This window comes from Strix aluco, chromosome 4 (assembly GCF_031877795.1).
Source record: "Strix aluco isolate bStrAlu1 chromosome 4, bStrAlu1.hap1, whole genome shotgun sequence".
Lineage (NCBI taxonomy): Eukaryota > Metazoa > Chordata > Aves > Strigiformes > Strigidae > Strix > Strix aluco.
The window spans coordinates 26,796,297-26,821,937 of record NC_133934.1 but is presented as its reverse complement, the minus strand read 5'-3'; the positions used below and the strand labels follow the sequence as shown (position 1 = coordinate 26,821,937).

Below are 25,641 nucleotides of genomic sequence, written 5' to 3'. Positions count from 1 at the left end.
GTCTTTACAAAACGTGGATTCATATAATGTGTCAGGCTGCATCATAGTTTCTTTTTATTTTAAAAATAGAATCTGACTAGGTTATAGTAGTCTTCATAATATATGATTAGCAATAGAAGGCTAGATCAAGCCATCAATTTTTAAGCAGAAATCTTCTTTGCTACCAGTGGAGAATTGCTTAAAAATTGATGGCACAATCTGGCCCACTGTGAACAGGGGATTTCTGCAGAAAGCGTTAGTTGTGCTTCTACACAGTCTCCATCCTGGTGGTGGCAGGGACCCAGAAACTCAAGGCCAGTCTGCTGGAATAGTCTGATACTTGTTGGAAGACAAAAGGCTTAAGGACTATTTAAATTTTTTTTTAAAAAAAGAAAAAGGTTAAAAAGCTACCAAACCTTAGAAAAATTATAAACCACAGTTTTTTTCTTTTCAGTGAAAGCAACTATATTTCTCTAATGGCATACATAAGTGAAGGACATAATCATTCTCTAAGCAACAGAGACACTTCCAAATGCACAGAAATGAAGGTTGTTTCCTTTATTTGTTCATGTTATGTTGTTGAGGTGTAAATACATTTTACATAACCATTTTGCTGCATTAAGTGCTACTAGACTTTGTAATTACAAATTAGAAAACCAGAGTGGGGCCTCTTCTGTGCCTCAGAGGATATGCTTGGGCAAGTACTTACAACTGTAATAAAGACAAAAGGCTCGTGCCATGCATCATTGTTTTTAATCAAGTGAAATGTGTTTTACTCCACTAAAACTCTACAGTAATTGAAAGCAAAGTCGTTTCACCTGGTTGTTATCTCTTAGGAACAGAGATGGTCAGGGCCGATGGTGATGGGTGTAGTTGCACCTGAAAATGTTTAAGGACCACAGAGGTTGGAAGGCAGACCTCTGTACTTGCTCAGGGTGTAGGTGACACATGGCAGCCTTATTTTTTCTGATCTGCTCAAAAAAGACAACAGGGAAAACTGCAGTCAGCCAGACTACAGGGGAAGCTACAGGAATGAAGAGGTGTGAAGTGTTAACCTCTTCACCGAAGCAGGTCACCAAGACCAGCCTCCTGGCCAAAGCCAAGCAGGGTTCAGGATTACCTCAGGGCCGTTTCTGGTTGATATTTTTTAAAACCTTCAAGAACAGAGATTGCACAGCCTCTTGAGTATTTCTCTGGGCTTACCTGCTCTCTTTGCAAGGAAACTTGTGTTTGCTCTATTTTTTAAACTGTCCCATGAGCGAGTGGGAGACACTAATTGGATGCTCTCCCCATTACCTCATGCCCAGGCTAAACAAGCAGGGTTCCTGCAGCTTTGGCTGGACTCACACCAGTTTGTCATTCTCTCCTGTGCACTGGTGGGCCCAAACCTGGATGCAGAAATCCAGATACTGCCTCATGAGTGCCACGTAGAGGGTGGTTTTTGGGGGACGGGTGTTACCACCGTGCCTCTTAGTTTATTCACCTCCCAGTGAAACCTCCATTTACCATTCAGCTTGTGGGGTGGGCATTGTATATCAACGATGAGCCTCCAGGATGCATCTGGCATGGGTCACTGATGTACAAAACCTGGGGCTGGAAGAAGAAATTATCTTATATTCAAGCACTGTCACATATTGTGCACAACCATCAGTTACACCACTCTACAGCTGTCTTGCCTCAGCTGCGTCCCTGGGCCAGGTACAACCCTCTGCAAGAGGAGTGTGGAGGAAGGGGGGTGATCAGGGAGACAGGCACCCTTGGCAGTACCTTAATGCACTGCCTCCAAAGGCGCTAATTGGAAAACAACCCTGAATAAATGTGCCTGGCAGAAGTGGTGGGGAGGAGACTGTCACCCCCTTCCTGAAGGCAGTGTCCCCTTGGGGCTCACTCTAGGAGGGGGGTCCCTTCTCAGGCCTCTGCAGGCTGGAAGGTCATGCATGGGCTGTTTTCCTCGGAGGTCTTGGCCTTTTACCCTAGAATTGAATCTCAAATCCTGCATAGCAGCCCTAACACAATTTTCTAGGTATCATCTTCCCACTTTATTGGCAAGCTCTGGCTTGACCCCTTTTAACTCAGTCAGCTTGGGAAAGGATATGTAGAGCACCATACCAAAGCATTTGCACAGCTGCTCTTGCAGCATCTCTGGCACTTAGAGCCATCAGCAAAATCTGCCATTTGAACTGAAACTTTACATGTTGGCTTTTTCGCCTTGGGGCAATTTTTTAAAAATTTATTTATTTAAGTTTAAAGGTGAATCATTCAACCATATTCAAGCTACCAGAATATGCAGAGAATACAGGCAAATAGTCTTTTGCGTGAAAATAATTCATGAATTAGAACACACTCTATGAGGAGATATTGTGTTAATTGGAAAGCTGTAATTAACTGGTTAGAGGCAAGATGCAGCCCCCCTTGATTTGCATGCATCCCACGGTGTGGGAGTCCCCCTCATTCCTTGCTGACCAGGGAAGTCCAGCAGCCCAACTGCTTGTATTTTTCTCTCACCTTCTGAATTTCCTCCTGTGCTCTTTTCTTTGTCTGTGCTGGCAGCTGCAGTGGTGATTGTTCTGCACAATTGTATTTTGCATAACGACAGGGGAATTAACAGAGCTCCCTTTAAGAGTTTGCACCAGCAGGTCATGTTTTGCATCTAATTGTACTGTGTTCAAAATCTGCTAGATCCAAGACATGTCTTTTCTGGTTTTTCCCTCCCCAGTACTTTATGTCTAAATTGCTGTAAGATTTTTCAAATATAAAGCTTTCTCTGAGAGATAATTTCTGTTTGTCCACTTCATACAGAGCCAATGATGAAGAATGCATGAAGAAAATTACATATATATTTTGCTTCTCATACTACTTAGAAACATTGATTGTATTTTCTGGGAAAGTGAAAGTGATACTACTTTTTCAATTCTGATTTTCAAATTGACACTGAAATATAAAATCAAGGGCTGTTGAGGCTTGAAAAGCTTCAGGAAGTGGAGCAGAGCGCCCTGTGTTTCATCTTCTTTACAATGAGGCTAAGTGTCACACTTCCATTGTAAAATTTCTGGGTATGTTCATTACATTTGTAAATATGGATCTTCTTTACAACTTGACTGCTCTCATAGAATCATGGGATAGCCCAGGTTAGAAGGAACATCAAAAGACATTTGATCCAACCTTTCATGAGAAAGGGAGCCTAGATGAGATTGTCTAGCACCCTGTCCAGTCACATCTTAAAAACCTCCTGTGATGGGAACTCTACCATGTCCCTGGAGAGGTTGTTCCAGTGAATTACTGTTCTTCACGCCACATAGAGATTACAAGGGGCAATGGGTACAGGTTGTACCAGGAGAGGTTTCGTCTCAACATAAGAAAGAAATTAAACCTCTGACTATGTACATATGCATCCATGTGTGACTTGCACTCCTGTGTTGGACAGATGCATTAGCTAACCATATGCACTTCTAGTTAAAACCTGGCTTAGAAAGCCTATGTTTATTCCAGATCTACTCACTAAGCCATTTCTAAGCAACAGATCAATCCCTGTAAGCTTTGCAAGCTTGCTGAAGTGAGATGTCTAATGAGAATTGGATCTCTTCAGTGTGCTCTGTCTTTAATCCTGCCCTTATTACTTGAGATGGAATGATTTTTCCACTCCACTACTTTTATCCCAGAGTCAGTTGCTAACTAGGATGATGTAGGATCCCACATGTTTGTGCACAGTGCACGAACCCGCTCAGGAGGTGTTGGTTAAGTCGTACCAAGAGTTAGTGGTTGCTTCAGAATTGCAGGTGTGTAGTGATTTTATGTGTCCTGGCTTCAGCTCGGTGTTAGTGTGAGGTGGTTACCCAGGGTGCAACTTTCAGAGGAACCCAAGTGACCTTGGGGCAAGAGCTTTTTCATTAAAAAAAACCCCTCATGACAATCTTTCTACTCTTTCAGTTTAAACAACATAAGGTTTTCACAGCCTCAAGAATTATTTGTTTTGTCAGTGTCTGCTTTAAATAGTGTTATTTTGGAAAAAGGAAGGTTCATGCACTTTGTATGTCTGTTTATGCTTTCTGCATACTACTTCGCGGACTTGTGTGTGGTATTTTAAGCTTGATTACCTCCCAGTGTTGATATGTCTGCACTGCCTCTCTAAATTCAGCTGATGCCTGTTGGCTCCATTGCATGTTTCCAAAAATAAAAACTTTAGAGCAACAGGATTCAACCAAAATAAGTGTCAAAAGGAAGTAGCGGCAGTATGCTTAGATACGCTGTGCTACAAACAAACAGCAAACATTAAATGTACAGCACTTCTTTCAGCTACCCTGTCTCATTATATGCTGAAGCTCTGTCTGCATGAGTGCTTTCTAACTTGCTCTTTCTGTTTCTTCATGCTTCCCTGGATTCAGAGAGAGGTAAATGACTTTCATTTTTCCATTATTCTCTGTATTTATCCTTCTGGCATGCACCAAATAATGCGTGTATGGGTTTGCTTGTATCAGTGAACAGAAGCTAAACTTCAGTGAATAAATTCATATCTCTTTGTCACCTTTTCACGTTGCTATTAATAGTGTTGTCAAGTTGGTATTGCCTGTTGGGCTTTTTTTTTCCAGGTCCCAAACCCTCAGGTACTAAGAAGTTTAAAATCATGTGATGCAGTGATTTGATACTTGCTTCTGGTGTTTTGAGTTTAAAATTTAGACATCGTTGTTCTCTGTAATCCAAAATGCAGGAAAATGTTGTTAAAATCCCACCTTTTATTTAAAAAAAAATTAAAAACCACAACATACAGAGCAGGGAATTTAAGAGCCAAGTTTAGAAAGAGTTGGAAAAAATGTTTATTTCCTAGTTTTGGATCCAGCTGGGTTGGTCACTTGTCTTTCAAGTTTGAAGAAAAGTTGTCCCCAGTATGTTTGATTTGTTTCCATGTACAAAGGGATCATTTGGGATTCTCTACAATGCTTCCTGTTTCATGGGAGCGCAGACAGTAAGGCATTGTAGTCAGGTGCTTTGCAGCACAAGGGCTGCAGCCACTCCAAAGGCTCTTACTGATAGAATTGCAGCCCTCATATGAGATTTGGGGTTTGTTTGCTCATCTAAATCGCAAGGACTTGATACTGGGACTGAGTGGAAGGAATGTGGTTTGGAGATGCAGGCTGTTCCTTGCATTTGCTTTGTGGAATATAATGAGAAGGTTTCCAGGCTTGACTGGTTTTTAATCAATTCTTTAGGCAGTGTTGGCCTAAGGAAATGTTTGAACTTTCTTGATTATGGCTTTGCAATCTAATGTAGATTTCATGCATGTGGGAAGCGATGATCTCCCAGACTAACACTGACAAAAGTGTGCTGCAAGCAGATTCGTGGGTAGTGTCTATGCACGATTGCTGTGTTCTCTGTCTGAATAATAAAGAACAAAGGAGAACTAGTAAGCATTGCTTATAAAACAAATCACACCGGAGAGATTATCTGTTCTAGTGTAGTCTGCTGTCTTCTTCAGTCAAATCTGTATTACTGCTTTGAGCATCTCAACTTGAAGTATTTCTTTATTAAAACTTTAAATATTCCTTATAAACAAAGGCCCACGTCTTCCAATTAGATCTGGAAGATAGAAGCATTGTCAAAAATATCTAAATACTGATTTATCAAAACCAAATTCACAGGATCTGCTGCGGAGAAACTGTTCAGAGGTTCACAGGCGTAATAACACATTCATTTACTTAAAGGAAATTCAGCATTGGCCATCCTGAGGAATTAAACCACCACTTTGCGATGCTACAAAGGAGAAGCAGCAGCTACAATGGCCTTGACAACCTGCTTCATTTGTGTCCCTTTTCCTTGAAAACTGCTGCACAGTGTAGGAAGGCAGCTCCCTCCCTGCCTGTGCACATTTCATAAATGTTGTGAAGCAATTAAGAAAAAAAAAAAAAGATAAACACCATGAAAAATTTGTGACAGTAAAGTCAGCGGTCAGTGATTTTCATAGCATCTGTCCCGGAAGTTCTGTCTTCCTTTAAGTCCATTTATAAAACAAGCTGAGGTCAAAGCTGCTGCTTGTCTTTTCAACTTGTCATGTCTCTCTAGCAGTTGGTGAGCAGCAACATGCCCCATCTGACCCCCAAGCTGGATGTGGCATACTGTTAGCTGGGCCCCTTCGTGCTGCCAGTGCTATAAGAGCGCAAAGTCTCCAGGGCAGTCTTGGTGGTGACCGTGGCACATGTGATAGACTGCGCTCCTTGCCCTGACAGTACTTCTAGGCATATGATTGTGAGGTGAGGCTGGAATGAGAACCAACATGGAACATAAATCTCAGCTGTAGAATCTGTACTGTTGTCACTATGTTAACACAGCTCATGGATCTGGAGAGCTTAGATACTGAGTCATGCTTTGACATGACTCCATCTATGTAAATCTGTGGCCCTTTCCAGGGGTGGAATATAGCCCGCGCTAGTAGAAAGGGCAATGATTTGTAACATCTCAGAGCCATCTTTCTGGCTAGCAAGGCAGCGGTGGCAGGGCTGACAGGAATCCTGTCTCCTCCCCTGCAAGAAGAGGTGGTGGGCAACGGTGAGACGTGGGAAGCGCGTCCCGGGGAGTGGCTCCTGCGACTTCGTGAGGATCAGTCTGCAGGAAGGAAATTGGAGTGAAAGTCGTGCAGATGCTTTCAGGCTTGGAAGCGCTGGGCTCAGAAGGGCTGAGCTGGGTATAGGACGTATCAGCTCTGTGAGGGTTTTAACAAATTCTGGAAGCACACAGAACTGTGGCAATGATAAGACATCAAAGAAAAATCAACAGGCTGTGTGTTTTAGGGCTGCCAGATTAAAGCCTCCCAGTATTGCACAAAGTAGCCATAGCTCCTCCTTCAGAGTTAGCAAGTGACATTATCAAGGAATGAAGCAAACAGCCTTTCAGCAGGGGATAATTTGCCCTACAAACTTTATGCATGAATTAGAAAAACAAGCTACACTGTGTCGATGCCAGACCGTTTGAGGAGAATTTAATAAATGCAGAACTGATGTTTTGCTGCAAGGAAACCCATTTTCAGGTTGCATGAGAACTGAAATAAGAGAAGTCTCCCAAAAGCATCTGCTTGGGAAGGCATCTTAACTACTTGCATCAAAAATTAATGACCAGGGTAGTGTAGTGATGGCCAAGCCTGCCATTCTGGGTTGTAGCTGAAGAGCAGCCAAAGGTGTGCAGGAACTCTGTGGAGTGGAGCACTTGGAGTGAAGAAAAATTGCAAGGCTTTCGTATGTTTTTAGGATTGCCAGAAACAAGGAAAATTCATTCTCTCCCACATCTCTTCCAACTCTAATGACTGAGGCAAGAGGAGTACATGTGGTTAAATGCACTGTGACCATCTGGGAGAAATGGGAAGGAGAAGATTCGTGGGAGTAGTTGTTTTTCTTCCTCCTGCGGGATTTGATTCCAAAGTGGTTGATACAGTTACCTGGAGAAGGGGTGTGGGTTTCCTTTGGAGAGTGTGAAAGGGAAGCAGTGTCTGTCTGGTATCTGGCAGGTAAAATGGAAGTTGAAAGGTCCTCAGTAAACCTTCTACAAACAGATTTTGCAGCTTGTGTGAATGTTGCTTGTTTCTTCTAGTTCTGGTTTCTTACCTTTGGGTTTGTCTCCTTAACTTACCAAACTCCTTGATGTGACACTAATACAAAGACAAAGGAACTGAAGAGAGTCTCAGACTTCATTTCAGCTATAAATTCTCCCAGTCTCAATAAAAAATTTTCAAGTGTTAATCCAGAAGATCTGTAATTTCTGTGATACATATTACTGCAGAGTTTCTTGCCCATCATCTTCTCTGCGGTTTGTGATACTAGAATATTTATGTGTCATGGGAAAACCCCACAGAGCAGGGTGCTGTTGGCCTTATTTTATCTGCTTTTCTTCTCACGTGTCTCCTCTCACTTTCCTTGCTTTTCTCCTTCCGTGCTCATTTACTCTGCTCCCATGGATGTTCGTGTCTCACCAGTGAAGAGCAGCCTCCTGCCAGGTGCCTTCTGACCCCGCTCTATGTAGCAGTGGCTGCTCTCCCCTTTTTGCTTTCACAAATCACTGGTCACCTGTTTGCAGGAAAGCAAAGTGAATGTTATAGACTCCAGAGACGGTTTCCCCACAGCCCTGCAACGTGTGCTTTGTGACCCTGCAGTTGCAGGAGTCTGTACACCAGTACACAGAAATCAACATTCATCTTCTGTAGGCTGTTTTGGATGAATTTCAATCAATTTTAAGCCAAGTCCAGAGGATATCATTTTCTGGTTCAAGGATTTTTGTTACAATTTGTAATACATAAATCCGTAAAGCAATTTACATTTTCCTGGATGCGTGTCATTTTAATATAGTTGTTTTAAATAGTGGCAATTTAATTTTGATTGTTATTTCAGACTTCAAGGCTAAGGTGTTGGGTTTTTTTAACAAAAAAAAAAAAAAAAAGATTAATGCAGTTCTACACTCTTTTGAAGAATTAAGTTTATAGTGAGAAGGTAATGGAGGATGTGCTGCTCTTCCAGGCAGTACTTAATTGGGACGTCTCCTAGGACTTTAGCCTAATAGTGGCAAATGGCTATGAGTGCTACTCAAACAGGACAGTATTAGCATAAATTGCATTTAGGGTGATTACATTCATCCAGGGTTGAGCAGCTAAGTGATGCTTAGCCAGGTGTTAAATAGGTATGGCTATCTAAGGTTTAGTCAATTACATTTGCCAATTAAAGAGGGTAAAAGAGCAAATAAAAATGAAATTCCTTTCTACTTAGCACCTTACATTGTCTTTGCGATTCTCTAAATTGCTTTTTTAAATGTATGTCTCTAGTCCTGTACTCTTTCAAAATGAAGAAATTTCTAGTGAATTTTTAACTGTTCAGCAGAACCAGTCTTACCCACTTGTGCAGCCAAATAATTTTATTTTACTGGTTTTCTAGCACTTTTCAGAGTACTGAGTTATAGCCTGTTCCTATAACTGGAGCGATAGTAGTGGATTGTGTAGTACATGTGCAAATGATTAAAAAAAAAAAAAAAAAAAAAGACCTACTATGCAGTACCCCTTCTCTGCAATCCTATGTCAACAGAAGCGGTGTGCTTGTGTTACAAAGTTTTAAGAATATACAGCTTTTTTCTGCAACAAAATACATTATTCTCCCACTAAACACCTTGCTGCTTTCCCCACTGACATGGAAGGGAGTTTTACCAGAAGCTGTGGTTCAGATCCCATGGATTTCATGTGCACACACACCCTATTGAGATGGAGGAGACTCTGGCTGTATGAGATATGATCTATTAAACCTATGCTAGCTCTGTATCCAGCCAAGGGCTTTGTAAAGGCTTTTGTCTTTTTTTTCCCCCCTTGTTTTCCCAGGAAGGTATAAAGACAGGGGAATGATAAGAGGAGGCATTTGCCCTTTTCCATAAATTTCTATTGCAAACATGTTACTCGGCACTTCATTATCAAAGGGGTGTGTTGCACATAAATCTCACTTAAATGTTAATCAGCTTCAAGTGAGCTGCAGTCAAATGAAGGTTTACAGATGAAGCGACCCAGAAGGGATCCAAAGTGAAAGACGAATCAGAGAGCAGTCTTCTGGCTTATTTGGTATTCAAGGCTTTCAACAAACAAGAAGCTGTTGCCTTCTGGTCCTGTGTAGGGAAGCACAAAACTTTTCCCAAGATTTACTTTGTTATTGATGCTGCAGGGAGCCGATACTCTGGAATCCCCAGCCATACCTTTCTTCTCCAAGAGGGAGCGCGGAGCTTGGTTTTCCCAATGCCTGGAAATCTCTGGAGCAAGGCTGCAAGGCTCCCACTGATACTGGAGGAGCTGACTGCCACCAGTCTGTACCACCTTCTCCAGGTCCTGACTACTGGCTGCCATGTAGGACCACTCATGCAAGTGCATGGACATCTAGGTGACTTAATGAATTAATGAAATCAGTAGTATTGTTTGTGCACTGCCAGAAGTGAGAAGGACAGTTTGTGTGCTAATTTTGATAGATGATTTGAAAACAGATGGTGCTGGCAAGGTTGTGTGTGATGCAGTACTACAGATATTGAAGAACTCACATTTCCTTCTCTGTCTCAGCAGACTTACAGGTGTAGGCCCTGACCATCTAGTTTATGCATATTCACAATCTGCGCATGTAATTAGCCAATTTACTTTGCTCAAGCTGTTCAGGTACTTAAAGTGATACACTGGTGTGTAAGTCTGAAACACCACCATGAGGGTTTTATTAGCTCTCAGTAGTTGAAACTGATGTACTAGCTGGTGTTTCATTTTCTCCTGTAATTGTGCTATGCCGCCTTGTTTATGAACACATACCATTGCAAGCAGAAATATTTACAGAAGCCACAGGACCAAGTGCCGGAGAGGCTGATGGAAGTGTTACGTGCACCACTGTAGTACTGAGGCAGTGCGTGCTAAGCCAAGGGGTGGGCCAAGTGCCCCCAGCAGCACCTTCCCAGCACCCACCAACACCCCCACAGGTGGGAAGTGGTGTTTCTGGCACTTCTTCAGAGTGACTCAACATGAGTGGAATTTCACAGAACAAAGCCTCGGGGCTGCAAACAGTAGAGGTGTCAGCATTTTTTCAAGAAGAGCGCTCAGTATCAGCACCAAGGGGGGGGGGGGGGGGGGGGAGGATTGAGAGCCGCCCTGCAGAGAAGGACCTGGGAGTACTGGTGGATGAAAAGCTGGGCATGACCCAGCAATGAGCACTCACAGCCCAGAAAGCCAACTGTATTATGTGGCCAGCAGAATACAGGTCAAGGGAGGTGAGAGCCCACCTGGAGTACTGCAGCCAGCTCTGAAGTTCTCAGCATGGGAAAGACATGGACCTGTTGGAGCAAGTTCAGAGGAGGCCACAAAGATGATCAGGGGGCTGGAGCACCTCCCTGATGAGGACAGGCTGAGAGAGTTGGGGTTGTTCAGCCTGAAGAAGAGAAGGCTCTGGGGAGACCTTATAGCAGCCTTCCAGTACTTAAAGGGGACCTACAGGAAAGATGGGGAGGGACTCTTTATCAGGGAGTGTAGTAATAGGACGAGGGGTAATGGTTTTAAACTGAAAGAGGGTAGATTCAGGCTAGATATGTGGAAGAAATTTTTTATGATGAGGGTGATGAAACACTGGAAAAAGTTGCCCAGAGAGGTTATATATGCCTCATCCCTGGAAGCATTCAAGGTCAGGTTGGACAGGGCTCTGAGCAACCTGATCTAGTTGAAAATGTCCCTGCTTATTGCAGGGGACTTGGACTAGATGACCTTTAAAAGTTTCTTCCAACCCAAGCCATTAATAAATAAATGTCATGCAGCAGTCTGTGGAGGAGAGCATTAGGTGGCCTATATGTAGGGTCACTACCAGCTCCATCAGAAAATCAACATGTTGCTTTTTGGCTAAAACCAACATCTTTGTGGGCAGTATCTGTCCTTTGGCAAGTGCAGAGCCAGTCGGTCTGTCTCATCAGGATTGTTGTCATCTTCCTCTTGCAGGGACAACAGGGTTGCAGGCTTTTCTGTTGGCAGGACTAAAGTGACAGGTGAGCCCCCTTATCACCTGGACCATTCCACTACAGATACTGCATCCATAGCACTCATCAGATTCCTTCTCCCTGCCCTCACCACAGGTCTTACCATTCAGAGAGGTTACTGCACTGGGCTCTGCACTGTGTCTCGTTCATTTGGCTGTCATTAGCCTTCCAGGAACAGAGAAATGTGCTTACTGAAAAGTGCGTGGTGTCATTATTGTCAGTGCTGCCCTCCACATTGGTCTCCTTTGATCAGAAAAGTAAATTTACACTTGTGAGAGAACGCTCAGCAGACTGCCCCCAGTCTACCTCTCTGTCTTTAAAATGCTGTTGAAAATACTCTAAAGTGTTTCCCACTTACAGAGCATAATTATGAGTTGTGTTCTTTTATGACCAAAATCTTTGATCCTGACAGAATTCAGTCTTTAGTTTAACACAGTTTTAATTGTTCAGCTCATTTTTATCTCTGCAGTCTGAGTCCTGCCTCCACTGAGAGATAACATGCCATCTAAACACATTTAGTATTATCTTACAGATTCCCTTAAGGCTCAAAATCCTTGCAGTTGAGCTTGGGTCTCAGATAAACTCTCTGCAGGGTGAAATTAATGTGGCCTCAGGGGTTGTCTGTGCATCAGGGACTTGGCAGTGTAGTGAAGATGCCCTGCCTGATGTGATCTCCTACAGCAAAGCACTTTAGTTTATTGGGGCAGTTGTGGTGTACCAGGGCATTGCCAGAGCCACTCATCAAAGGTCGGACTGCAATTTCTGGGGCTGTTACAGATGGATTTTGCTGGCGACATGTTATGTCCTCCAAGCCCTGATGACTTGATTTGGTGGTTTTGTCCTGTCTTAGTTTTTATTAACAATAAAAGAAGGTTCTGACAGATAGCTGTATGGCTAACAGAAGGGGCAAGTTATTTTCTGTGTTTGTGCAACTCCTTGAAGGTGGACGTCTTAAATTAGAAATCCTGGTATTGTACAGTGCTCCTGGGGCTGTGCAGATTTCTGTTTATTCAAACAGGCTTCTGTGCAGTGCAAGCAACTTGGCAAAACAACACAGGATGCTTGTCCCAGGATCATCTTGTAAAGGAATGCATAAATCACTTGTTTACAAGTCCTCAAAGAATAGTATTGATTTGAGGTAAAAGCTTGTAAATGGTAATAAATAGCCATGTGATAGTCACATCGATGGCTTTCAATGTTATTTTAAGTTCATGCAAACAGGATTCAGCTGTTAAGTCTGCACTCCAAAAGAATAGAACCTTGATCCAATAATAAGGTGTGCACAGCAGTCTGCTTGTTTATGCATCTTTGGTACCCTGCAGTGATGGTCACTGCCAGCAAGGTTTTCTTGCATGTAAAGGAGGGGAAATCTTAATGAAGTTATGGTAGCAAATCCGTGTCTGTTAAGTGAACAGTGTTTTCATATTGCAGTTAAAATATTTGTAAGAAAAGGTATTTGGACTCCAAAATGTGAAGTCTGAAATTTAGGACATTTAAAAGATGGCAGCTAAAACCAAACACATAGAAAACAAAAATCCAAAATGCTTAGGATGTCTGGAAATTCCTCACTTACAGCTCTTAAACCAGGCAGTCTCTTTAGAGCTTAGGATATTGTATGTGGGACTTCTGTGAGCCTGAGCTTTTCCAAATACCTGCTCTGCAGGTCTTTCAGGAGCATCAGTAATGGTGAAAGCTTACTTCAAAAGGCAAAAATTTCAAAGGTTTTTTATGCGGAGCTTGGTTTCATTCCCCATAGCTGCTAATTTTTCATAGGCCATAGCCAAGCCATACCTTCTTCTCTTAGTCTTATTACTAGAGTCCAGCTAGGAGTCTTCAATTTGCTTTTGAAACATTAAGCTAGGAGGAAACCATTCTAAAGCAAGGCTTGGCATGTGTGCAGATGAGCCAAAAAGCATCAGCTTTTTCCCAGGAGCAAGATTCCAGCTGGAACTCTGCATCTCCATGAACTTGTAGTGCAGCAAAAGGGAACAACATGCCAGAAGGCTCTTGCAGATTGTGGCCAAGGTGCTTGGGGTTCAGGCTGGAGCGAGGAAACCTCAGGGCGTCTTCTGTAATAGACAGCACCTGCCTGGATTATTGCTTTGGGATTTTTCGTGCAAGTCACGAGCAATTGGGTGAAACACTGTCCCTCCCCAGGGTGCCTGCGTCTCACATGCAGGCAGGGCAGTGCTGCAGCTGGTGGCAGCTGATGCAGCCCGTGGGCTGCATTTCCCAGGCAGGAAGGGTTTGGGTGGCAACAGGCTCCATGTGCTGTCCCGCTGCCTCCTGTCTCTGCTGTGACCTAACATGGGCCATTGCACATTGGGGTGCAGTGAGATGGAGAGGTGCCTCCATCTTCACTGTGTTTCTGCATGGTTCTATCATGTGGAATTGTTTCCAAGTCTTAGCTCCTGATAGTTTTGGGGGGGTGGTGGGGTGGTTTAAGCATTGTTCATCAGGTGTCAGGTTGCAAAGCGGTTAAACAGAGCAACAACCTGTGCCTGTCACTGAGCAGCCCAGGCTGTGGGCAACTGCCCCTTTCATTACAAGGGCTCATTAATGACAAAACCTAGTGCTGCTGAATTAGGTACAGGTAAGGTACTTAACTGCAGGACAATGTTCAGATCTTGTACAAAGCTGGAAGTCCAGCTATCCATCTGCCACAGTCTCTGGTTCTCCCCAGGTAACTTAAGTTCAAAACAATTCACTGAGCATCTACAATGAACAAAGAAATTGGCAATCCATGCTACATTAAACCCTGCTAGGGATATTTGCAGACTTTAATATAAACTGAAGTATTCCTGTATATAAAACCTGTGGTTTAGGAATGTCCTTCCTATCTCTTCACCAGTTAGAATCTTGCTGGTAATTATTTACTTGTAAAGAGAAAAGGCATTGAAAAGAGACTTCAGGCATAAGAGGCTGTTAGGAGCTCCAGCTTCACTTGTCTGGTCTAATTCTAGTTAGCTACTCAGCATAGCTCTGCTAGGGATGCAAAGTCGCAAAGAAATTTGGAAATAGCAGGAGGGTCACGGAGTAGGACTGGGCTGTGGTTGCTCGGAGGACATGAGAAAGAGGAGGTGCAAAACCAGGAAGCTGTCAGTCTGGTATAGCAAGGATGGCAACCAGGCAAAAGCCAGGCTTCTTCCTAGCTCAGTACACCGCTTCGACTTTTTCAGAAGAGCTCCAACTTTTAAACAGCCTGAGAACAAATAAACATAATCTTGCCACTTCCATCACCCACACTAGAAAGCAAGACTATGCTGTGCTGACTAGCCAATACAGTGCAAAATCTCTTTTGTAGGGCAGCTTTATTTAACTTTTGAAAAAATAAGGTCAGAAATTTAGGCCAATTAGTGCGAGCAAAGCTCAGCAGGTTCACATCTCCCTTATGCAACCAGATCTCTAATTACTTTCTGCATATTTTAAACACTTCATACAGTCCTTTGAAATACAGTCTTTCTCTAACTAGAATCTTGTATGCTGTATCTCAGATTTTTTTAGCATTTAAGAGCTGCATGTGTTTTCTGTCTTAATTTGCAATTCTCTTCCCACTTCATCTTCAATAAAATATTTGAGTAAATTTTCCCATGTATTTACAATTGCAGTTGGAAATTATGGGTTGTAAGTTCAGTAAGTCAGGGTTAGGAAACTGTAACGAGCTCTTTAATTATATAGATTAAGCACCAAACTTTAAATGTGTGTTTCATGGGTAGGCAGTTTATTACATTTGTAGAGCTGCTTTGTCTAAGGCATGTGATTTATTTTTTGACAGCCAAGACATACACCTGTTAAATTGAAGCAGGACTTGCTGTTTTGGAGATACTATTGATTCTAATGCCTTAATTCATTTTGCTTGCTTCTCATGTGTCAATTTATTTTGTTTACACAGAGACTTTGCTTATGTGGCAAGAGACAAAGACACAAGAATTCTGAAATGTCATGTGTTTCGATGTGACACACCCGCAAAAGCCATCGCCACAAGTTTACACGAAATCTGCTCAAAGGCAAGTGGATTTAAAGTGAGCTGCATTCGTCTGTTCAGAGGTCCCTGAGCCTAACACATACAATCAGCAATTGTATGCAGTGTTAGTTTAGTTTGTATCACTGGCAACGAGAAACGGTGTAGAGAATTTGTAAAGGAAAGGATGCAAATGGATGGGAGTAATGGGAGGGTGAGCATTTAGATTTGAGGGGGACGATACGTGCTTTTGATTTGACAAGTGTGTATAGAGACTAAAGGTTTTCTTGAATAATAAAGAAGCTACGCGTTCAAAATGGAAAAAGAACACACAGCTTCAATTAATAAATGGTGATGTTAAACTTCGTAAATAAATCAGACCTTGTTTGAATGGTATTATTCAATGGTATTGTTCTGCAGGACAGACAGGAGAATAGTTGCTAACGTTACACTGCCCACTTAAAAAGAATCAGGAAGAAGAGGGGTTTAGGCTACTCTAGTTACAAATGTTAAAGTATCTTAGTTCCTGCTTGTGGTAGTATTGTCTGTAATGCTGGAGAGGACTGTTCAGTCATTTTACCTTACAGATTTGCCACCGTTCCCCTGGTTATTTATTTTGGTTTTCTTGCTTGATCAGTTTGTGAGTGTCTTCTGTACAGTCATTTCATGCAGTGGTAGCAAGGCAGCACATCCTTTGCAGCAGGCAAATCTGATTGAAACTTTATAGAGAATCAGTTAAACTGGTCTGCTTGAAACTCTTTTTTATTCTTTTATTGAGCCATGGTGGATTTGAGGCTGCATCCCCCTTTTTAAAAATATTATGCTGTTCATTTTGGTCTTCCTTAAAACATGTCAGTTTGCACCACAGGAAATGGGGATGAATAACCTTATCAGTTATCCCTGTGTAACTTGTCGTTACTCATGAGTCACAGCTCTTCTAGAAAAGCTAGTTAGGAAACCTCCAGGTTTGTATGCCTGTCATTGCTTTTTACATTTTTATCTTCATGTTAGTGAATGGAATCAGTCATGTCAAATTCCCCTCTGTAGCCAGCTATATAGTCTAAAAATTTTTCATTTTTGCAACACTTACAGACATGGCTACTGAACTTGTGATGTTCCATGCAAACAACGTGAGCATCTACACGGTGTGCATTACTGTAACCTTTTGGGCAGCAGAGTTTTGCCTGAGGCAGAGCCAGAAGGTAGCCCAGCAACTGTGCAAAGCCTGGCAGGTCTGTCTGGGCTTGGGTGCCCAAGGAAGTACATGTGGCAGGACTGAGGGAGCTGCTCAGGTTGGCCAGGGAGCTGCAGGATGTGCTTGGTGGAGTTTAGCACCGGGGACTGCAGCAGTGGCCGACTGGAGAAGCCTAGACCTGTTATGTCCCTCCTCTTTCTCCTCCAGCTCTCAATTCTCACAGGTGTTTCTGACAAGTCTAGCAGGGAATAACATGATACACAGGCCCTACCACAGCTGCTTTTATCCAGTAAGGGCAACATCAGGTAAATGACATGGTAGCTACAAACAAGGGTATCGGAAAGGAGGAGTAGAGCTGTCACATACGTAACTATGACAGGAAACTCCTGCCATTAATTTTCGATAAAAGAGCAATAAGCATTTAAAACTATAGCTAATAGTAACACAGAATAAAACAGGATAGTGTTGTCAAGTAGAGCGTGTTCCTTTGTAATTCAGCAATAGATGTAATCCTGATTCAGGGAAGCACTTGGCATGTACTGACTGACACACTGGACCTCTTTGCTGAGTCAAGGCTTCTTCCTAAGTTAGCATGTATTGTTTTTCATCTGCAGGGGGGAATATTATCATGTGTCCCTGTAACAGAAAATAGATTCAAAATATACAGCCTAAAAGAAAAAAAAAAAGGGGGAGGGGGGCGGAACAGAGAAATTTGCTAGAAGCATCTTCAGTCCAAGTGTCGTCTGCTGGAAAACCAGTTATCTTTAGAACTTAATTACAACTAACAGTTTAGGAATGCCTCATATACGAGCTTTGGAAAAACTCTGTTAGCTTCCCAGGGTCCCTTCTCAGTCATATATTTGTGGGGAATAATCATCCAAAGTGGTTATTTTGAAATGTTTTGTGGGGTTTTTTCCCACTTTTGCTAATATTATACATTTTGAGGGAAGGACAGGTGGTGTTCTGCATGGGATTTTTAATTCCAGGAGAAACATAAAAATGGAGGAAAAAATTATACACAGCAGAAGATGGATCAGAGAGGAACAAGAATAATGAACACTCTTCTCTCTGTGTTAAATATTAACGTTTCTTGCTATATTACTCCTTACTGCAATTTTGCTGTTGATAAAAATGGCTAGAGGTTTTTTTCCTCCTCCACCTATCTTTCATCTAGGCTTGGACACCATTTAAGTTCTTTATGTAGTTAAGGAATGGTGAATAAACTGGAGGAAAATTAAAGTTGTTATTTAAAAAGAATAACTTGTTCAGTCATACAGCTTCTGACTTATTTCAGATTTCAGAAACTAGAGTTGTAAAAGGAGTAAATTTATACTTGTAATTGCTACTGTACTGTATTTTTTAAAAAAAAATGTTGTATTCTCACTCTCTTCAGATTATGGCCGAACGGAAGAATGCTAAAGCTATGGCTTGCAGCTCATTGCAAGAGAGGACAAATGTCACCCTTGATGTTCCTCTGCAAGGTACTCTGTGTTACAGCTAGTATCCTTGGGACATGTTTTGTTTCTGATGCTGCCCTTGACCAAAATGGAGCATGTTGGGTAGAGAGGTCAGGAGTGTAATCTTGTTTTTTAATTACTGTATCTGACTGTAACCTGTTACTGTATTACGTTAAACATTTTTATTGGTTATGTTGACAGTAATGGGGTCTTACTCAGTTATGTCAACTTGTGCATTTCCTCTTTTATTTTGAAATACAAATGTTGGAAACATAGTCTTACTTATTTGTGGCTACTTGCACTTACTGTACTTTTCAAATCAAAATACCTCCTGACTTGAGACTGCACAAATTGGCCAAATCTTCCTTTAAACCAGAATATATTCCAGTTAATCACTTAGATTCAGAGAAGCTGTAGGAGGACTCCTCCTAGGTTTCAGCATCTGTTTAAGCAGCTTCCAAGGCAAGGGGTTCAAATGGGTTGTCATCCAACTTAAAGGTCCTTTGCATACTCTGCATGGTAGAAGAAAGTTGTCTTTGCGTGCCTTTATTAGTCATAGCTTAATAGTTGTTATTTTGAAAGTATTCCAGGAGAACTAACATACTATGTGTTAGCTTTACAGGAAATTATATGCTTCTAGATCCACCAGTTTATACTGAATATCTTACTCCTAACCCATGTATCAGCTTGTGTAATTGTCTGCTGTGATAGTGGTATCGATTACTCATAGACTCTGTTTAACATATTAACAGGGATGGTATTAAAAAAAGATTCCAAATTTTACATAGTTACACAGTGAAACTTAGGTCTATCTCAGAGACACATTCATATATATTTTCTGGTTTTTAATATGCCAGCAATACAACATGACCTTATTCTTAGTGTAGATCAAGAATTAGGTGATGCAAAGTTATCCCTAATTCCTTTAGAAATTATTGAGCATTGTCCTTGTCAGAAGGAGTAAAAATTTGTTTTAATCAATACAGTACTTTCAGAGCACAGTTACTGGGTAAACTGTTTTATGTTATTGATGAAATGAAAGTGGTTTTCCCTTCTGTGAATGCTGATTAACAGAAAGTGATTTTTGTTCCCATGCAGTAGATTTCCCAACACCAAAGACAGAACTGGTACAGAAGTTCCACGTCCAGTACCTGGGCATGCTACCTGTAGCTAAACCTGTGGGTATGTAACACTTAAGTGACTTCCAGAGTACCTTGCATAAACTCTAAAGGCTGGACTCTGGCTAGCCAAGTGTAAATGCATGATTTTCAAAGGGTAGCAACTCTTGTACTTCATGCGGGTCAGGCATGAAGACATCTAATATTCAGGGCCTCATTTGAACATGTGTTTTGCAATCAGACTATTTTGGGAGCTGCCAAGAAGGTGGAGTTTCTTTCTACTGCTTTCTCTGAATATGAGCTCTGCTACTAATGAGAGGGGCCCTAGAGCACTGAAATGGTGCAGCAGCTGAACAAGATGCTACCCTGTTCTTCTAAGCCAGAGACACCTGTTTTGTTTGCAGATGGAGAAAACCAACTTCACAACCCTTCCTTCCATCATCAAATTAATTTTAATAAGGACTCCAAAACAATCTGTTTTCTGTACTACTACGTGAAAATTAAAATTTTGTTATTGTTTACTTATGTGTTTATTTTTCATTATTGCATTTTCTTCTCTTTTAGGAATGGATACTCTGAACAGTGCCATCGAAAGTCTAATGGCTTCCTCTAGCAAAGAAGACTGGATGCCGGTTACCATGAATGTTGCTGACGCTACTGTCACAGTCATTAGCGAAAGAGTAAGGCTGTCTTGTTTAAAACGCATTTAACGTAATATTAGTGTTGAAAACCAGGAACACAGAAACACTAATAGAAACAGTTGATTTACACTAGAATTCATTTGCTTACTTTGCATTTTAGTTCTGTAGAGACTCTTACTGCTTGTATCAGCTTCAGCTTTATTTACCATTCCAAGCATGTTCTCAGAAATAAATTATTGTAAGTATTCACTAGATACTTAAATTCAATGGTGTCATTTCTAGAAACTTTGAGCCTAAAATGTTGTAGGTTAAGCCCTAAGTAGCAATCCTAAATTCTAAACTGTATTTACCTCATTCTTGGTATGGAATCAAAGAATAGTGCTAAAATTTGTGTTCCACATCACTGTCCTTTTGTAGAGCATTTTCCATAGAGATTATTACAATGAAACTTTCAAATAATTTTTTTGTATGTCTGTTGATGAGGTACTAAACCAACATCTCTATAACATACCAGTGATAGGGGAGCATGTTTTAGAGCTGTGATAGCCACGATGTTTTGTTTCTTCACAAAATAAGCAGTCTTTGAAATGCACAGTATGCTTGCTCAGTGCTAATGCTCAAAGCCTTGGTCTTCTGGTGATAGCCTAGAAGGGGAGATCCAACCCAGGCCTGAGCACATTGGGTATATGCAGAGAGATAAAAAAGATTTCCACAATACTGCATCAGTGTCTGTGTCTCCGCCCCCTGTTTAATAAACTTAAAATTGAAAGTAAAGTTCTACAGAATATCCAATAGTAATGATCAATCATCTGATTCATAACCAGAATGAAGAGGAAATCATGGTGGAGTGTCGTGTGCGGTTCCTGTCCTTCATGGGAGTAGGCAAGGACATTCACACATTCGCCTTCATTATGGATACAGGAAACCAGCATTTTGAGTGCCACGTTTTTTGGTGTGAACCAAATGCAGGCAATGTATCAGAAGCTGTTCAGGCTGCTTGTATGGTAAGTGACCTTCTTCAAAGGCATCTAATAGCACTTAGATTTTTCACTGCCTCCATAAATAATGATATTTGCAATTATGTTAATTCAACGATGGAAAAAGAACAGATAAAAATAGGGATTCTGATATATTTAATCAATTAAAACCCAAACATTTTTAAGTTTGAAATTTCTATTTAGTTAACAATGCCCCTTTAATCATCTTCCCTCCTAACCTCTGCAATGTCTGTGTAAGTTAGAAATCTTTTCTTTCACTACACAAGTTATCTAATGCTGGAAAAACATTTTGCTTGAAGTTGTATTATACAATCCAGTGACAATGTAGTGAGAATAATCCTTGTTCAAGAATAGATGAACCTAGAAAACTCATTTTTCAGTTTTCAAAGGGCTGTTCGTATGATTTAGTATCCGTCTTGTGCTGATGAACAGTTTCTGCCCACAGATTGACAGAGCAATGTCTCATTAACGCCATCTCGGCTGTTTGTCACAGCCAAAATGGAGATTTGACTACATTTAATGAAAAAGTATTAAAAGTGTATTTAAAATGCTCTGTGAAAGTATTGGATACAGTAAGTATTGCAGAATGCTTTTGCTTTGTTGCAGTTACGGTATCAGAAGTGCTTAGTAGCCAGACCTCCTTCACAGAAAGTTCGACCGCCCCCACCTCCTGCAGACTCGGTGACTAGAAGAGTTACAACTAACGTAAAAAGAGGAGTGTTGTCCCTCATTGACACTTTGAAACAGAAACGCCCAGTCACTGAGATGCCATAGCTGCATAAGAGAGAAGATTCTCCTGACATTTAACTGAAGATAACAGTAGCTACACTAACAAAAACGAACTGACAGTGTCTGGCCTTCCATTTCAAACTGCTGATGCTTTGTCTTCAGAGAATTTACCCTTATCGAAACAATGTTAGACAAGCATGTTCTCTCGTTCTTGCCACCATCGTGTGATATGAAAAGAAGCATGAATAATTTTTTTGCTGTCAGTGAGTTACATCATGAGCAATGGAAGGTCTGTTTGATTGTAAATACATGAACATTACCTAAACTCACACAAAAAAAGAATATGGCCACGTCCCTCCCAGTGAACTCATGCTAAAGTCCTTGGAGTGAATGATGTCTGAGTTTCACCGTCTTGAGCTGGATTTGTCACAAACCAATCTTAAATCCTACAGCACTTTGCTCTGTTCTCAACACTGGAGTAGGTACCAAGTATTAGCTACTATTGAATCACTGTAGACTAAATACCAAGTTTTATTTTTTACAGAACTACACCTGTTAGTTTTAAATTGTTTGTCAGCATTGGTCAGCAACCACCTCCCTGACATGCTTTTGAATCATGGTGTCATTATTTCATCTCCTGATTATACATTATGGTCTTAGAGAAGAATCATGTTTCATACCAAATCAGTGCTGAAAAATCCAGAAGTGTTTTCAGTAATTGAGTTGCAGGGTGATCCACTGAAGCTTTTCAGCTTTAAACATACAAATGCAACTGTTGGCTGTTAAATTTATTCTCCTAAATCTGCCATTATTTCATCAGAAATACCATTTGTTTCATGCAGGGCTCAAACCAATCAGGAGTTAAGAAAGAACTAGTCAGTAATTTTAACATCTTACAACTCTTACAGAGACTAAAATATTCCATACCTTTCCCATACAAGTGGTGTTTGAAATGTTCAACATCTGGTTGCACAGTTCCCCCTTTGCCTCAGAGCTTGTTGCTGAATACTTAACATGCCACAAAAAGAACAATCATGTTTCTTGTTATTTACAGAATTCTATGGAATTTCTTTTAATGCTATTGCGACAAAATAAGAAGAGAGTTGTTTTCTAACAGGACAGTGCTTCAGGTGGTACAACTTCATTTCAATGCTTTTGCTTCAAAGGCTTCATCTAATTGCTTTGATTTATACACTGCTGTAGACCTTGACAAAGTCAGCCCAGTACTGCCCCTTAAAATTGTACCTCAGGCTAATTTTCAAATGCAGTTATGCATCTTGAGTCTCTCGCTTTACCATCTGTCTAGACCTGCAGATTGGGACAAATTTTGGAAAGGGAACAGTAAAGATATTTTTAACTAACATTAAAAATGTTTGCCTCCATTTATAGTTATGTTCTAAACTGTATCTGTCTCCCAAGTCTGCAAATCTGGTCATACTGTAATTTTAAAAGAACAATGGTAAGATTGTTATTACAAGAACTCTTTTTTTATTTTACTATGCAAGAGACTTATAAAAAAAATATTTTCTTTTTATTTCCTTATTTAAAGAAATTAATGGCAACACCTGGGCAAAGCAACTTAGGAACACAGGGGAAGAGAATGATGATTCAAGTAATTTCTGCATTGAAAACTGCAGAAAAATCATTAAACTAAACTCAGCATGATGTATGAGCAAGTGTCAGGTGAAGGCTAGCTATGCAACTATTGTAGTTAAATTTAGCTCTCTAGAATACCCTCAAAAGAGCTGATCCTCCACTGATCTCAAATCTCTTTATGACCACCATTCTGCACCCCCGGCACTGAAATGATTGTTTGCCGCCCCAAGCCTCGCCTTCCCGTCGCCTCCTTTGCACCAGCTCTAGTGCTTGTACAGCCAGAGGAGAAACTGCTTCTGCCGGGTGGGCAGGGAGAACACAGAGCGGAGCTGAGGGGGTGCAAACAAACCCACTCCTCGTAGCAGTGCCAGCGAGGTAAACTGACCCTGCGGGCAGATCACAGAGCACGGAGGTGGCGGCTTGCGTATGTGATTGTTCAGGTTCTAGTATTGATCCCAGTGACGTCTGCTCGCAGCGGTGTAAAAACTCACTTCCTATCGTGGCTGCTACCAAAATGTGGTGACTAACGATGTACCTTTAGGTAGGATTGTAAAGCTAAGAGAGGAAACTTCCCTTATTTGTCATCGTCTAGTGATTCAAATTTTATTTTAAATTACAGAAAATACTTTGACAGTGTCTTTTTAAAAAAAGTTCCAGCTGAAAATGCCAGGATTTGGAATTTGCAACTGTTCTACAACAGTGAATTTTAAACAGTATAATTAAATTTTGTAGGTGCATCTGTACAGCGCTGATTCTCTCCAGGAGAGATCTGGACTTCTTTAAGCCAACACTTAGCAAACAGCAGTGTAAAGGTTCTTCTGCATCGGTGTTGTCAAGGCTATGAACATCTAGTCAGCTTTCACTAGCAAAGTGTGAGACTGCAGGAAGGGCTGAGGAGAAGCCAGTCAGGTACCTGAAAAGCCGTAGGTCACTTGCCAATATGTTTTAAGAATTTTGTGTCTGTTAAGAAAATGTTGTTGATTTTGCAAATATTTAAGTAGTGTGCTTAATGGTCTGACTATATGTGGCCTTTTTGCTTCAGTAGAGCTCCCTATTCTCCAAAAGATTAAATATACACCCAGGTGTTTGCAGAATCAGAGCCTAATATTGCAAAGCCCATTATCTTTTGTTAAACAATATATTAAGACACTCCTTTTACCATGGCCAAAAAAGTATGTATGGGATATGTGCGTTTGAGGAACTGCCACTGTTTTAGTTGATGTTATAGCAACCCTTCAGTTATCTATGCATTTTTTTATAATACCTAGTGATTCTGTAGGCAGGCAGCCATGTTCACTATGCCTTGTATGTCTGATGCCATATTTTAAATTAACCTGTTAAATACAGCTTAAAATATTTTTATTTTATTTATTCTATTTTTACTGAAATATCCTGCATTATTATGTTGATGTATTGTCTTTACTGGATGTGCTCTTGTAACATTCTCCACTCTGTATACTATAGGTTGCCTAAAAAAAGGCAGGCTTTATAATTACTTGTAGTCACGTTTTTATTGAAGCCTGTAGAAAAATCATGTAAAGCAAAGCTAATTTCTTAATTTTTTTCAATGCAAGTAGTAAGTTAGAGGTAAGTATCACATGTCAGTCATGTCATTAATATGCTCCCTTGCAGAAGCAAGGCAATTTATATTCACAGTCCACGACTAAGAGATAAAAGCCTTTCTTTTGGAATCTGCAGTGCTGGCTGTAGGTTTATTTAAGCCATTTACGATTTCATTTGAAGGGGAGCAAGGGGCTGTGGGAGATAGGCTGCCTACAGGGTGGTTAAACAGGAGTAACAAAAATCGCATGGAAGGGCATAGAATCCATTCACAGTAAAATGAGTTCTTAGTCACACATTTAGTGTGCAGAGGCACCTGCACCTATTGAAACAACATGCCCTTCCTTTCGTGACAGAGGAACAAAAACTATGGAGTATCTAATAGCTTACACCAGTTCTGTGTCACTAAAACTTCTACATCCCTGTCTTTTAATTTTATCAAGCATTTCATAGATCATTTAACTAGGGACCTAAAATTGTTAGTAAATCACCTCTGGAAAAGAGGACTTTCTCATTTCAGCAGTTAATATGGGCTCAGCCTTTCAGTATTACCATTAACCCCGTTACTCCTTTCTTGGGCAGGTTAATTAATACATTGCTAAAACTTGTGCTGTACAGTCAGCAAAAGCAGGTAAGAAAGAAGGAAACACACCCACTGTTTATTAGCAGAGTTCAGTCTTACGTAAAGCACCTGATTGACACCAAAAAGAACAATTTTCCCTGCTGTTGACCACTTCTCCACATTTAAATGTAATATGTTCTGAGAATAAATTTAGCTGCATAAAATGATTGTCTCAATTGTTACTGGTCCATGAAACGGGGAAATTATTTCTTCTGTTTCAAATTGAGGTTGAGGGGAGGGAAAAACATACTGGTGGTTTAGAGGCAATGGGAGTATGATGGACACT

At 41.0% G+C, this 25,641-nt stretch overlaps 1 protein-coding gene across 14 annotated transcripts in view; it reads left to right on the top strand.

Moving 5' to 3' along the window:
- APBB2 (amyloid beta precursor protein binding family B member 2) overlaps window positions 1-25,519 on the top strand; it is a 209,426-nt gene extending 183,907 nt beyond the window's left edge. For 10 of the 14 annotated variants that reach the window (XM_074822394.1, XM_074822400.1, XM_074822395.1 and 7 more), the window contains 6 exons: window positions 15,371-15,485; window positions 18,028-18,115; window positions 19,190-19,273; window positions 19,774-19,889; window positions 20,675-20,854; window positions 21,455-25,519. In XM_074822394.1, coding sequence (XP_074678495.1) covers window positions 15,371-15,485; window positions 18,028-18,115; window positions 19,190-19,273; window positions 19,774-19,889; window positions 20,675-20,854; window positions 21,455-21,622 — 751 coding nt within the window. In that variant the 3' untranslated portion in view covers window positions 21,623-25,519. Of the gene's footprint in view, window positions 1-4,210; window positions 4,368-15,370; window positions 15,486-18,027; window positions 18,116-19,189; window positions 19,274-19,773; window positions 19,890-20,674; window positions 20,855-21,454 lie in introns of those variants that run through there. The other 4 variants (XM_074822396.1, XM_074822404.1, XM_074822405.1 and 1 more) reach the window with 3 other exon arrangements.
- Window positions 25,520-25,641: the final 122 nt, after the last annotated feature.